Raw genomic sequence first — 14,768 nt, 5'->3', positions numbered from 1 at the left:
ACATATACATATTTCTGCGGATTCATGGATATACAATTGAGAATTAAAGAAATAATTTGAGTTCGTGGTTCTTCAACCGAGAATTCAAGGAAAGAGTTATCGATTTTGTGGTTTTACAACTGAGAACGATTGTAGCGTATAGATTTTACAACTGAGAAATACATACTTTTGGATAGAAGTGCTGAATATGTAAATATACAATTAACAAGGTGGACACAACTTTAGGTTAGCGGGTTCATTTGAACCAGTACTTTTCATGTAGAGGATAAATTTATGTGTAACATTCTATTAAAATTGTAATAAATAATAAATAGGAGTTCATAATTTAATCATAGATGAGTTCATTTTGAGTTCATTTTTTTGCACGGATCGTCCTTATTGGGGGGCGGTCTTTAATTTTTGCCCCTCAAATTGTTGGTCCTTAATCTTTTCCCTTTGCCTAAAAAAGTGGTTGAAAATACCCCGAGGTTTTGGGTTCGAACTCCCGCTCAGTCAAAAAAAAATCGCAAGACAAGACTTCGCGAAAAGTTTGCCTTATAAAAAAAATTAGCAAGGCATGGGTTTATCTTAAGTCAATTTTTTTTTTTACTCTGAATTCTACAAAGTTAGGCTCCCGAATATGCCTAATTTTGCTACGAAACTCTGCTTTGTGATTTTGTTTTTGATTGAGCCGAGATTCGAACTCAGAACCTTGAGGTATTTTAGGCGAAGGGCAAAAATTAAAGACCAGCAATTTGAGGGGCAAAAATTAAAGACCACCCCGAATAAGGGAAATCGTGCAAATTGCCCAAATGAGTTCAATGTTAGTCTTAAAGGTTGAACCCATAAAGCTAAAATCCTAGATCCACCTCTAATTGTTAATGTATTTGATAAAAAGGTACTGTCGGTAAGCACTTTTCTGTTAAAATAATCTATAAAGCTATTTATAAGAAATTATAAATTTTAAGTAACTTTTACATTAAAGAAAGTGTGAATGACGGAGATAAACTAGTAAGATAATTAAAAATTGGGGAAATTTCAATAATATACAATCCAGCATAAAATATTATCCACGTAGCCATATTTTTATTTACACCGCATATCCAATTCTTTTTGCAACAAAGTTTATACACATGATATACAGTATTATACAAAATTAGACACTTACTGTAGACAATGTATCAACCTTATATAAAAGTGTATAATAATGTAAAAGAGGTGCTTATAGACACTTTTATGCTGGTTTACAATATTATACAAACTTATACATGAGGTGTTTATACATAAGAGGTGTTTATACACATTTCTATCATTGTATAAAAGTGTATAATAATGTATAATCCGTGTTTATACACACTTTACCAGGTCGTATTTGCTAAGACCGGATCAAATTAAACTCAAGATCAATGACGGGATAAATCAAAATAAAGATGAAGTTTGGTGGTTTATGGGTGGAGATCCGGTAGTACATGGTGGTTCGATGGTATAACGATGGATCTGGATAGCTCAACGACGAAGCTGAAAAACGAGCTTCTCAGATGGTGCTTTAATGTTGGTGAGAAAGAAAGGCAGAGGATGGAGGAGAAGATGAAGGCGAGTTGGACTCCGGCGGCTAAAGGATGTAAAAGAGAATTATAGGCTAAATCGGGTAATTATCCTAATTAACATAGAGCGTAAAAATCCCTTAAAAATGATGTTTTAGGAGGAAAATCTTCTAAAAATTGCAAAAGAGCTTGACCAAAACTCAAGGCTCAAGTGATTATAAATTGTAGATAAAACCAAGTTATATGTTTTTTATCGAATATTTTACTAATACTTATAAGCACTTTTATATTACCAAATGGAGAAAACACCATAAATAGTCCCTTAATTATGGGAGCAGGTCTAAAATGGTCCCTTAAATATACATTTACATATTTTAGTCCTTTAACTATCTAAAAACTTAACAAATCTGGTCTCCGTCTATTTTTCTCGAAGTATATCTTGTGGAAAAAAGCTCTAACCTCAACGTTTAAACATGATATTCCCGAGAGAAAGGAGATACAAGCCCTAGTTTTATTCAATGGAGGAAAACAGAGGTCGGAGACCATTTGGTGGAATTAAAGATGAAAATAAAGTTGAAATCGAGAAACATAAAGCGAGGATGGCTGGAGCAAAAGAAAATTGATATGGCGAAAAAGGTTGTTGACAGATATAGGCTTGATCCTGATTATAAATTGTTGCACAATTGCGTATCCGATCTTTTTGCGAACTACTTGAAGTTGGATAGGTGAACACTTCCATCAAAATGATGTCCTTCTTTAGATTCATCTTTTGACAGGAACACTTTCATGTGAGACCATTGTAAGGAATGTTTATCCAAAGGAATCGTAATACGACGAAACTAAAGATGCACATTATGCGTACAAAGTGAGGGATTGACTAAGGAAGCAAGCTATTTTACATAAATTGAGACGGAGAAAATACTAAAAACACAACCCTCTTAACATTTGGTGGAATCACGAGATTATGCATGAAACGCAACCCTCTTAACGTTTCCCGCTACTATATAATACAAATCTACATTTCTCTTTCCCTCATCATTCATACACAATAAACTTTACTATCAAACAAGAAAATAAAGAAGATTAATTTCTCCAAGAACATTTGTAGTACTAACTAACCGTTTTATCTCGGAAATGAATAATTTGGCACCGTTATTATTTGGGAATGGCCTCGCTAGAGCAGTGGATTAGATATCTTGGTGAAGATAATATTCGTGGTGATGTTCTGCTTCATCTCAACAATTTCATCAAACAGGCATGCAACTTAACTTAATAAGTTGTTAATTATAGGATCAGTCTTTTCTTTTACAAATTTTGAGTTCTTGGAAACAAAGCTATATATGTATACATGTCCTGTAATGCCCCCATTGATTGTAGTTCAATTACGAACAAGTTGGTCTATTTCCTCATGTAACGTGTGTGTGTATATATATTTTAAGTAATCAACTAAGGGTGTGTTTGGTACGATGGAAATGTTTTCCAAGAAAATATTTTCTTGGAAAATAAGTGATTTTTGCTACTCATTTTCTGGTGTTCGGTATGCAAGTTGCAAAATGTCATTTGAATTAAGAGTGCAACATATCATGGTGGGGGGTAGGTGGGGTACGGGGTTGGATGTGGGTGCAGGTGTTGGGTGGTTGGTTTTTAGGGGGGGGGGGGGGTAGTGAAGGGGTTGGATGTGGGTGCGGGTGTTGCGTGGGTGGGGGGTGTGAAGGGGTTGGGTGTGGGGTGTGGGGTGAAGGGGTTGGATGTGGGTGTGGGTGTGGGTGGCGGAGGGGGGAGGCGGGAGAGGTGAAGGAGTTGAGTGTGGGTGTGGGTGGGGTAAGCAGGTATGGGGGAGGTGGGTTGGGGATCAATTGGTTTGATCAGTTTTAAATGTATGCTGATATATGTATATAGTAGCAAGTTTCTTAAATCGAAAACAAAGCTATATATCTCCTGTAATGCCCATTGATTGTAGTTCAATTGCGAACAAGTTGGCCTGTGTATATTCATCTGTGTAATTTTAGTGATGGATGAATTTGTTTGAGTTTGAATGTATGTTGACATATATATATATATTGTATCAAGTTTTTTAATCTACAATTAGTATGTGGAAATGAGTATAAACTCAGTAAACATACATAGGGTGTGTTGGGGATGAATGTTTTCCAAGAAAATAAGTGAGTTCTTACTTACTTTCTTATGTTTGGTATATAAGTATATGGGAGGTGAGGGAGGGAGTAGGGATAGGGGTGTGGGGTGGAGGGGATGGGTGCTACGGGGGTGGAGGGGTGGGGCTGAGGTATGTTGGAGGGTGGAGAGGACACAATCAAAGTGGAATGCCCACTTGTGGGAGTTGTTTTCGCTACTTCCGCTAGGTAATTCATTTTCCTCATTTTTAAGGAACTTGTTGTCCTAAATCAAATGTTCTCCAAAAATTCTGACCAACCGACCATGGGAAAATCGTTGGAAAATGTTTTCCTCCATAGCGAACACACCCATAGTTTCTACAATTGTGCCAACTTTGTATAGGTCAAGCAGAACACACTGTGGAATCCTGATTTCTCCTTAAGATAAAGAACAGATTGGCATCTTCCTCATTTTGTATGGTTAATTTGATACTACTTACAAAATAAAGCATAATAAATTAATCAACTAAAATAAGGTTAACTTTAATGCGGTTCATCTTGATAAAGGATAAGGTGACCATCTTTTTTTCCCCCAATTACCTTGTGCTTCATCCCTCATCTTTCCTGTCTGTCACTTCTGAATTTGTGCATGTCCAGAATCTTTTTTTCTAAGATGCTAAATTCTTTTATATTTTATTAGAGGGAAGGAAATTGCATCCATGTCGCTTGGCAGTTGTGGTGCTCCTTAAATACAGTCTACATACTTGTACAGGTATACCTCTTTTAATTTTTGTCAATTTCTTTGTCAACTACATTTTTGACTTTTTGAATTTTGTACCTTGATCTGTAGGAGAGGCAACTGTGAGCTAGACATTTATTTATTGGTTTCCTATACTAAATGTATTGACATCAAATATAATACAGAAACTGAATTATGCAAAGTGAACTCAATTACATAAATATGTTATTTGACTTTCCATTCCAAAATATCTAAGTTAGCTTATCAAATGAAAGTTTCTAGACAGCTGTTTTATCATTTTGCAGATGTTCTTGCTAAGAAGAAATGTATTCACTTTGCAGATGTAAACGCTTAACAGCAATGCAAAAGTAGAACTTCTTGAATTAAATTTCTGTTTGTGAGAAATGGTTCAACTGGAAATTTTCTTTATAGCTTGCTAGTATTTGACAAAAATGGCCAACTGCGTACCGTTGTCTTCAATGAGAGAAAGGGAGATGTAAAAGAAACTGGTAGTTTGAGTTTAGTCGTTGATCCCTTTGAGGCTGTCTTTACTCTTGTTATATTCCATTTTTAGGGAGCTTATCAGTTCTTCACTAGAATAAACTATGTGCATTTTATTTCCAGACTCTGAGATTTTTTTAGAGTTGATAACTACGAAAATCGCAAATCTTTTTTTAGAACTTTATCATTTAGTTGACCTTTATATGTTATTATGCTCATGATATTCATTCGAGTTGCTTCATTGTAAGTTAACTCTTTGGTTGTATTTGGGTCTGAATTTCTAAATTATTTTTCTGGGATGTGTGAAATTGAATATAGAAATGATTTAAGGTCCACACGTTCTGGTCATATAGCCAGAACAGTAATTTTTCATGAGATTTATAAAACAGTAGGATTTGAAATAGATTGAAGATGGTTGCAATGAGCCTTGCACATTGAAATTAAGATTCGAAACTGATAGGGTTTGTTCAAAAACATGATTTCATGTCAATGAATCCATATGAAGCCTTTTCTCTAAGTAGCAAAAAACAAACGCGTGAGGCACTTAGTCTTCAGGCAGGGAGCAGGAGACATCAGCAATTAGCTTATAACAAACCTGATAACCTTTTTTTATTTTTATTTTTTACCTTCATCACTTGATGACCTGGACTGTTGTAGCTCTTTCACACAAACTCTGTTGCTTCCCAATTTTGGTTTGCTGCTCAAGATAAGCCATATACATCCAATGTTATGGCAAAAGACGTAGATGAACTAGGAGCTCTAAATTGCTACGAGTTTGTGGCGCTTAACTTTTCTCTTCACTTTAGGAAGTATTAAAAGTGCACTCAAAGGTTACCTTTTCTCTTTACTTCATGAAGTATTAACAGTGTACGTGAAGCTTAACTTTTCTCTTCACTTCAGGAAGTAACAGCAGTGTACTCGAGGTTTTTAACCTCATCACTCACCATGGCGGAATCAACTCGAGTTTGTAATGCTTTTGCTGTACTTCAGATGAATATATCCTATTATACCACTGTACTTCTCCTTGTGGGTTTGCATATACCTTGATTTGGCTTGTATCATCAACTTTACATCTTGTCCACGCATTTTATATTTACATGTTTGCTATCAAGAAAAATGTAAAAGTTTTACTCAACAAAAATAAGCATGCTTTCAACAGCATCTTCTTCCTGCTCTTGTTTCAAAACTTGTTTGACTAGAATGTGCTCTATCAAAGATTAGAATCATACCTAAGTTATAATAATTTGCTATTACAGTCTGAATGTTGTCTTTCTTTCTCGTGGTCTCATGATTTTTTAATGTTAAGATGATAAGAGGTTATAGCATCTCATGTGTGCATGAGAGTTAGAATATTTGATGACCATAACGTAGGAGAACGAAAGAGGAGCATTTCTAGGAATAAAGGTCCTAGGCCTTTCCCCCCATTGAAATGTCCATAAAACACTGACATACCAGCATAAATGCAGAAATCAGTTTGTATTTTTCCGTGGATACCTCATATCACAACCAGTATAATTAGATGATGGCACTGGAATATGAGTAACAAGCTGCGTTTAAAATCTGCATAGTAACTTCAGTTCTATGGATAATACAAGTGTGATATGTACAGAGTGTCGTCAGGAAAGGTAAAACTCATTGAATAATTGCTTTTGAAGTAATATTCATGCAGTGCAATGCTAGAAGGCAGTAATAGATTGGGTTTAAACTTTAAAATGCAGATGAAGGGAAAAATTATAAGAATATAGCCTGTACACAAGATTTCCGCTCATGGCTACATGGAAACTGTACACACTACACACAAGACATAATTCTCACAAAGTGAAATTTTCTTACTGAATAGATGATTTCGTAGTCAGTGATCCTCTGGTATCAAGAGGATGACAGTCATAAAATGGATTTGATGTTATCATATTGTAGTTTACTATTTGACCACCTTGTGCCTCTTTCGTGATATGTAACAACCACTCTTTTATGGCTATATGAGTGCAGTGTTTGGCCTCTCTTCCAGAAGCAAGAACAGTGCTCATCAAAGGTAGCGTGATTCTTCAGTGCTTCACACTAAAATGAATTTTATGCCAAATCTTTGTTAATCTACTCTTAAAAAGTGAGTAAATTAGTACAGATGCAAATGAGTATGCACATATCTATCAAAACAACAGATTCAACTTAATAGGTTTTAAAATAGACGAGTTTTGTTTTACCTTTTCATTGACCTAAGTGTTATTGCAATACTACAGTTGTATTGGCATATCTGAATGCGTACAAGAACATTGTACCCAGTGCAATCCTTTTTTTCATAAGTTAGTTCTTCATCTATGTTATTCTTTATCGTTTATATGTCCGTCCTAGCCTGTGCCTCTTTTTTCTAAAAAATAATTTAAAAGGTTGACAGTTCCCATGGTTTCTGCTTCTAATGTAGTCCAAACATGAACTGTAAATGTTCATAACACTATCATTTTTGTGTTTGTTTGCACATTGTGCCTGCAAACATTTGACTTTTATGCACTTTTTCAATGGTTTCCATGGTTTCATCCTCTTCCTTCTGCCCTCCTGATTTGCTTAGTGGATTGTGAAAGGGCACAAGTAAAAGGGATCGTAGACTGAGTGCAGAGTGAACTGGAAATTGTTCTTGGCTCCTGTTATTTCAGAAGTAGTTTATTCTTCTAATACTTTCTTTTTATGCAGCAAACATACCATTTTACGTTGACCCATTTCTCAGAATTTTTACAACTGGGAAGCCTCAGGAATTTGTGAGGCTTAGCAGCTTGAATCTTATTGGTGCCCTAGCAAAGGTGATAATATAACTTAAAAACAAATATATACTAGTTCTCATTATATTGCTTTCACTAATTGATTTTTCAGTATTCTTTTAGTTGGACCAGAAGTTGAGTAATTAAACTTAATAACGGAGTTTAGTCTAGCATGAATAACTGCACTGCATTGATATTAGAAGCTATTTTACTGCAGTTAATTTTCCCTTAATGCAGCAGAAGATGAGTCTTTCAATTCCCTTATACTTACAGCAAACTTTGTAGATGCATTAAGATCAGTTTCATGCATGAAATATCAAGCCATGACTCTTCTCCACTTCTGTTTTTGAAAGTCAATAATTGCATGCAAGTAAATTCCATCTACATTCTAATCTGCATAATACTTATCAAAATACAAATCTGATTTCCTGAAAAGACTCACTTTAATGTATGGTAATGTGACCCTTGATCTTACGTTTCTGTGCAGTTATCCTAAGGAGTACTAATACGATGTTCTGAATTCACTTTCTTGTGCAGTTTGATGATCCACAAGGGCCAGAAATTCTTAACCTTTTTCTGGATTCACAACTCATTGCTCCGTGCCTGTACTGCATGGATTATGGTGATGCACGGACTGGGAAGGTCAGGCCTGCCTACAATTTCGTCTTTTGCAAAAATATTTCATTTTCATCTTCTATGAGAGCGTTATTCCGACATGATTATAAATATACACGTGATTTATCATCAGAAATGCTCATACTGTGCTCAACTTCTGTACATGTAGTTCATATGTAAACATTTTGAATTCTGGAGTTATTAAATGAATTTATGAGAATGAAAGACCACACATCAAGAGCAAAGCAGAGGATGGGTTTCGCCAAGAAGGCCCTTCCAGAGGAAAAAAATTACATAGGACGTTGAAGAATGGAAGAGATGACCAGCATAATTAGAAGAAGAGCAGAAAGTTTGGTCAGTTAGACAGGCCAAAAATAGATGCACGGGTGAGCTTGAGGTACAGAAAAGTAGATGCTGGTCCTCAAAATCAAGAAAGAGTCAGCATGATAAGAATCGGGTTATTTGAACAAAACAAGATTATAATGCGGAAGCGAAAATATGAAGATTAAAGACAAGAATATAAAGATAGGCGAAATTCAAGAATAAAATCCCCAAATTTCAAGATTAAGTGATAAGAACCCTAATTGGTCTTAGTATTCAAAATTAGCGGATTAAGACTAATTAAGATACTAATAGAGTCAATTCAAGAACTTATATCAAAAGGTGATCTAGACCCCTATTTCGAAGAAATTAGAGACAATAATTAGTATAAGACTAATTACCTTCTTTAATTTACGAATAAGAACCAAAGATATCAAGTACGAATTAATCTTACCTCTTAAAAAGAATCGTTCTTATAAATCCAAAGTAACCACACAAAGGTGTAAAATAGAGAAACTTTCAATAATAATATTTAATAACAAAATCCAACCCTATATAAAGGGAAACCTATCCCAAATAGAATGGGAGTCGAATTCTACTCTTATGGAAATAATAACTAATAAAACCTAACTAGGATTAAACTAGGAAAGCATGTAAAAATAATACCAAAATTCTTCCTAAAAATTAGCTAACAAAATCGAAGGAAAGTTAAACCAAATAACACCAAAAATACATGCCTATTTTCTGCACATTTGGGCGTGAGAACCAGCCCTTTGTTGGGCCTAATTGCACGTGCAAAACAGTCCTTGTTGGGGCTTGTAGAGTCAACTCTTTTGGGCTCCTTTAGTCCTTCCATGTGGCAGCTCCTATCACTATCCTTTGGGCCACTATGTGCAGCTCTTTTGAGCTTCATGTGGGTCCAAATCATCCTCCTTTTGAGTTTGGACTTGGACAATAAAATATGTGTGGCATCTAGTCACGTCGTCGCCACAATTCTTGGGATTTTCTTTCACGATAATTATCTTCTTGATTTCCCATTGAAGCCCATCCACCTTTAACGGAGGTATGCCACTGTGGATGCTATCACAGCATCTCACAAGATTCTAAAGTGTTCTTTACATTCTTCAACTTCGTGCCTAGTCAAACTAATAACCTGTTTGACCCAACTTCCAAAATCTGCTTATTTTGAAAAGTGTTTTTGGAAAAAGTACTTTGGAGAATAGTGGTTTGTGTTTGACTAATCAATTTGAAAATAACTTTGGTCAATATTAGAGCAGCAATCTGTTCTTCAACACGGAGTATCATTTATTGAAGTCACTACTTTAGTTAGTGGAGGTCTTCCTTTCTTCTTCCGAAATCCCAGTGCTTATTTGAAATAAACTAGAAGTTTGGGAAGTGTGAACATTTGCTAGAGAGATCCTTTTTATAGTTGTCAAAATTAATATTCCTTTTGTGGTGTTTAACATTGTATTAAGTACTTATGTGATGCTATCTTGCTGATAGAGAAACCAAGGAATTCTAGAAAAGGATTGAACAAAAGAGTTGATTAACTAGTCGACAATGCACTGTTGGTCTGCCAGTTCCTGTCAAATTCTCAACATTCTGTAAACAAATATTTATCTCTTGTAGGTAATATGAAGTGGTCATATTGTGCTTCTTTACCAAGAACATGAATTGTATATGTCTTGGAGTGGAACAGTAATTGACAGCTAGGGGAACCAAGGAGCCTGACTTATTGGAACTTGGACATGGTTATCAGATTAATTGATGGGTGGCGTAAGTTGGTTTATTTTGGAATAAACCTTTTGTCGAATCCCCTTTTCTTGCTCTTTGCATTCTTCTAGTTTTCTCATGTAAGAATCCAGCAACTTGAGTCGATGTGTATCTTCTACTATTTCTCATTGATTCCTCATTTCTTTAGAGCTTTGCTGACCAAAGTATATTTGTATCACTGTGCATGTCTTTGAACTATTTAGGACATCACCTCTTTGTTATCAGGTTGCCTTTCCATCCCTCCTGTCAAGTTTCGTAGCAATGGGCACCCACTCGCTCCAAATCCTTCTTCATTTCATATATATAGTATAATCTATTTTAGTTTGTCAAGCAGTAAAATGCATATCTTCATTTGAAAGTGAGCCATGATAAGCAAACTTTCCTTTGCAGACTTTTCTACTTTGTCAACTTTTGTTCTGAATTACTATATTGCTTTCTGCTGATATGGACAGATTATATCTTCTTTGGGTCTAATAAATGGAACCACTGTTATGTCTGTGCAGGCTGCAACGCACATAGTTATGAAAATCTTGATGCAAGAGGCAGGGCTAAACTATTGTTGTGATTCACCCAAACGTGTTCAGTTACTGGTACAAGTCTTGCGTCGACTGGTAGACAAACTTTCTAGAAGCCTTTGTTTACAGACGCTAAAATATGTTGTTCAATGCTATCTGTGTCTTTCACGAAAATCAATGTTAAGCGGGTAAACTCTTTTTGTTCCTGCTGCTCTGGTTTCATAATAATGGTGGTGAATTACTGTTTGGTCTCCCTTCGTAATACAGGGTATATGATGAATTGATTCACAATTATCCTCCACAGCTATCTGGCGACACTTTTCACATCCTTCTTAGTGTGAGTCCATCAGCTTCTTTCTTCAACAACCAACAACATGATGCAATAATTGATATTACTTCCATGGGCTTGCCGTGATAATTATTTATTTTCGCCTATGCCTTTGCAGCGACATCCAGAGATTCCAAATATGCTGGACCTGATATTGTACAATATGACTTGCCGAGGAAATAGACCATATCACTAATGAGTGAAGCATTGACTAGCATTGACTAGCATGTACAGATAGCAACATACCTCAAAATTCTTGGGAAGGAATTCAACCAACTTGCTTTAGAGAATCCATTCCCTATATACTTGTAAAGAGCTTTACAACAACGACAACAACAACAACATACCCAGTGAAATCACACAATGTGAGGTCTGGGGAGGGTAAAGTGTACGCAGACCATACCCCTATCTCGGAAGACAGGGAGGCTGTTTTCGAAAGACCCTCGGCTCAAGAGAAATCACAACGAGAAAGGTTATATAAGCACAAGCAGTTCAAAGCAGAATGCAAATGAAACTAAAGAAAGCGAATAAGTCACAATAAAACAGTCTGAAAAAAAGGGAACAGTAGCTACCACAGATAAATAAGATAATCGAAGTACAAGAAACCACATATAGTAGCAAGAAACAAAGGGCAATAGACTATAGATCGAAACAACGACTACCTACTAACCTTTTACCCTAATCTGAGTCCTCCAAAACCTCCTATCTACGGTCATGTCTTCGATAAGCTGAACCTGCGCCATGTCCTGTCTCAGCACCTCTCCCCAATACTGTTTCGGCCTACCCCGACCTCTTCTGAAACCATCCATAGCTAACCTCTCACACCTCCGCACTGGAGCATCTGTGCCTCTCCTCCTCACATGCCCAAACCATCTCAGCCTCGCTTCCCTCATCTTGTCCTCTACTGATGCTACTCCAACCTTATCCCGGATATCTTCATTCCTAATCCTATCTCGCCTGGTGTGCCCACACATCCATCGCAACATTCTCATTTCCGCAACTTTCATCTTTTGGACGTGAGAGCTCTTGACTGCCCAACACTCTGCCCCGTACAACAAGGTCGGTCTCACAACCACTTTGTAGAACCTGTCTTTAAGTTTTAGTGGCACCTTCTTATCACACAGCACTCCTGAAGCAAGCCTCCATTTCATCCACCCTGCGCCAATACGATGTGAGACATCATCATCAATATCCCCATTTTCTTGTATAATAGACCCGAGATATTTGAAACTTCTTTTCTTTGGGATGACCTGGGTACCAAGCCTCACTTCCACGCCAGACTCGTGTGTCACGTCACTGAACTTGCACTCCATGTACTCTGTCTTGGTCCTACTCAACTTGAATCCTTTAGACTCCAGAGTTTGTCTCCAAACCTCCAGCTTAGCGTTCACTCCGCTGCGTGTCTCGTCGATCAAGACTATGTCATCCGCAAATAACATACACCATGGCACCTCACCTTGAATTCGCCGCGTCAGACAATCCATCACTAGAGCAAATAAAAATGGGCTAAGAGCTGATTCTTGGTGCAACCCCATCTCCATTGGGAAGTACTCCGAGTCTCCTCCCACTGTCCTTACCCTGGTGTTGGCTCCCTCATACATTTCCTTGATCACCCTAGTGTACGCTACAGGTACACCTCTGGCCTCCAAGCATCTCCATAAAACTTCTCTTGGCACTTTGTCGTAAGCCTTTTCTAGGTCAATGAAAACCATGTGCAGGTCCTTCTTTCTCTCCCTATACTGCTCCACCAGTCTCCTCACAAGATGGATGGCTTCTGTAGTCGAGCGTCCCGGCATGAATCCGAACTGGTTCTCTGAAATGGGCACGCCTCTTCTCACTCTCATCTCCACCACCCTTTCCTACACCTTCATAGTGTGGCTTAACAGTTTGATCCCTCTATAGTTGTTCCAACTTTGAATATCACCTTTGTTCTTATACAAAGGGACCATCATACTCCACCTCCATTCCTCAGGCATCTTCACCGTCTTAAAAATAACATTAAACAATCCAGTCAACCACTCCAAACCTGCCCTGCTCGCACTCTTCCAAAACTCCCCAGGGATCTCGTCAGGACCGGTAGCTCTTCCCCTGCGCATCCTGCGAACAACACCCTTAACCTCCTCTACCTTTATACTCCTACAATACCCAAAGTCGCGACGCCTCTCAGAGTACTCCAAATCTCCCAACACAATGTCTCTCTCACCTTCCTCGTTCAAGAGTTTATGGAAGTATGACTGTCATCTCCGTCTAATGAGAGCTTCCTCTACCAATACTTTGCCATCCTCGTCCTTGACGCACTTTACTCGATCCAAGTCCCGTGCCTTTCTCTCCCTCACCTTGGCTAGCCTGAACAACTTCTTATCCCCGCCTTTGTCCTTTAGTTCTGCATATAGACGTTCGAAAGATGTCGTTTTTGCTGCCGAAACTGCCAACTTCGCTTCCTTTCTCGCAATCTTATACCTTTCCCTATTCGTTCGTTTCTCCTCCTCATCTTTGCTGTCTACCAACCTCGCGTACGCCACTTTCTTTGCTTCCACCTTTCCCTGGACTTCTCCATTCCACCACCAGTCCCCACGTCGCCTACCACGGCGACCTCACGAGACTCCCAGGACATCTCTAGTTGTTTCCCTAATGCAGCTCGCCGTCCTATCCCACATACTGCTCGCGTCCCCCCTACTCTCCCAAGCCCTCATAGCCATCAGCTTCTCCCCCATCTCCTGGGCACTCGACAAAGTCAGACTCCCCCACCTGATCCTTGGCAGGTCATCCGCGACCTTCTTCCTCTTCTTCCTCGTAATCCCCAAATCCATCACCAAAAGCTTATGTTGGGTCGTAAGGTTCTCACCCGGAATGACCTTGCAGTCTTTACAAAGACCTTTATCCTCTTTTCTAAGGAATACTTGTAAAGAGCTTTCTTAACTGAAATCGCGCTGCTACCATATTTGAATGTTGTAAAGCTTGAAACTTGTTGTAGAGCTTAAACTAGGAGTAATAGTTTTCCCTCGGTAGTATACTACAATTCTGCAGCTTTACTGTAGTATATGTTGCCTAAAGGTTTCAAATATGAACCTCCAACTAGCCTTGCTGCATGCTGAAGATTCTCCTTTTACTTTGTTTATCTTTCTTGGGTTATGATTCCTTACAGTAGAACCGCCGAGCTAATATCGAATGTAAATTAGAGAATAAAAAGTCAGATTAGATTAAATGTAAATTAGAGATAAAGTCACATTGGATTTTTGATGATTTACGTACTAAACATGGCACATCAGCTGTAAGAAGTAACTTTTTTGAACCCTCTCATCAGTAGAGGTTTTGTTGCGAATAAAATAACCCTCAGCAGGTGAAAAGAAATCCTGAATGGAATTTTCCTATCCCATAAAGATTTGGCAATAAGAGTTTCATTCCTGTAAGATCTCAAATGTGTAGATCATGGACTTGGACTGTTTCGATTATGGAACTTGTTTTCCCTTTCTTAGAGAAATCATTTTCCTCATTTTTAAGGAGTTTGTTTTCCTAGAGAAAATGTATTCCAAAGCATACAAACAATGTCTAAAGCTACTTGGTTGATTTGTATTGCACTTATTTTCTTCCA

The 14,768-nt window shown here is 37.7% G+C and overlaps 1 protein-coding gene across 1 annotated transcript; it reads right to left on the bottom strand.

The window, feature by feature from the left end:
* Window positions 1-11,862: 11,862 nt before the first annotated feature.
* LOC132642335 (uncharacterized) lies at window positions 11,863-12,745 on the bottom strand (the record flags this gene model as incomplete). Its single annotated transcript, XM_060359569.1, has 1 exon — window positions 11,863-12,745. A coding segment is annotated over exon 1 (855 nt), but the record flags the coding sequence as incomplete, so codon positions are not given.
* Between the last annotated feature and the right edge of the window lie 2,023 nt (window positions 12,746-14,768).

This window comes from Lycium barbarum, chromosome 5, assembly GCF_019175385.1.
Source record: "Lycium barbarum isolate Lr01 chromosome 5, ASM1917538v2, whole genome shotgun sequence".
Classification (NCBI taxonomy): domain Eukaryota; kingdom Viridiplantae; phylum Streptophyta; class Magnoliopsida; order Solanales; family Solanaceae; genus Lycium; species Lycium barbarum.
The sequence above is the reverse complement of the archived record's forward strand: the minus strand, read 5'-3'. Positions and strand labels throughout refer to the sequence as shown.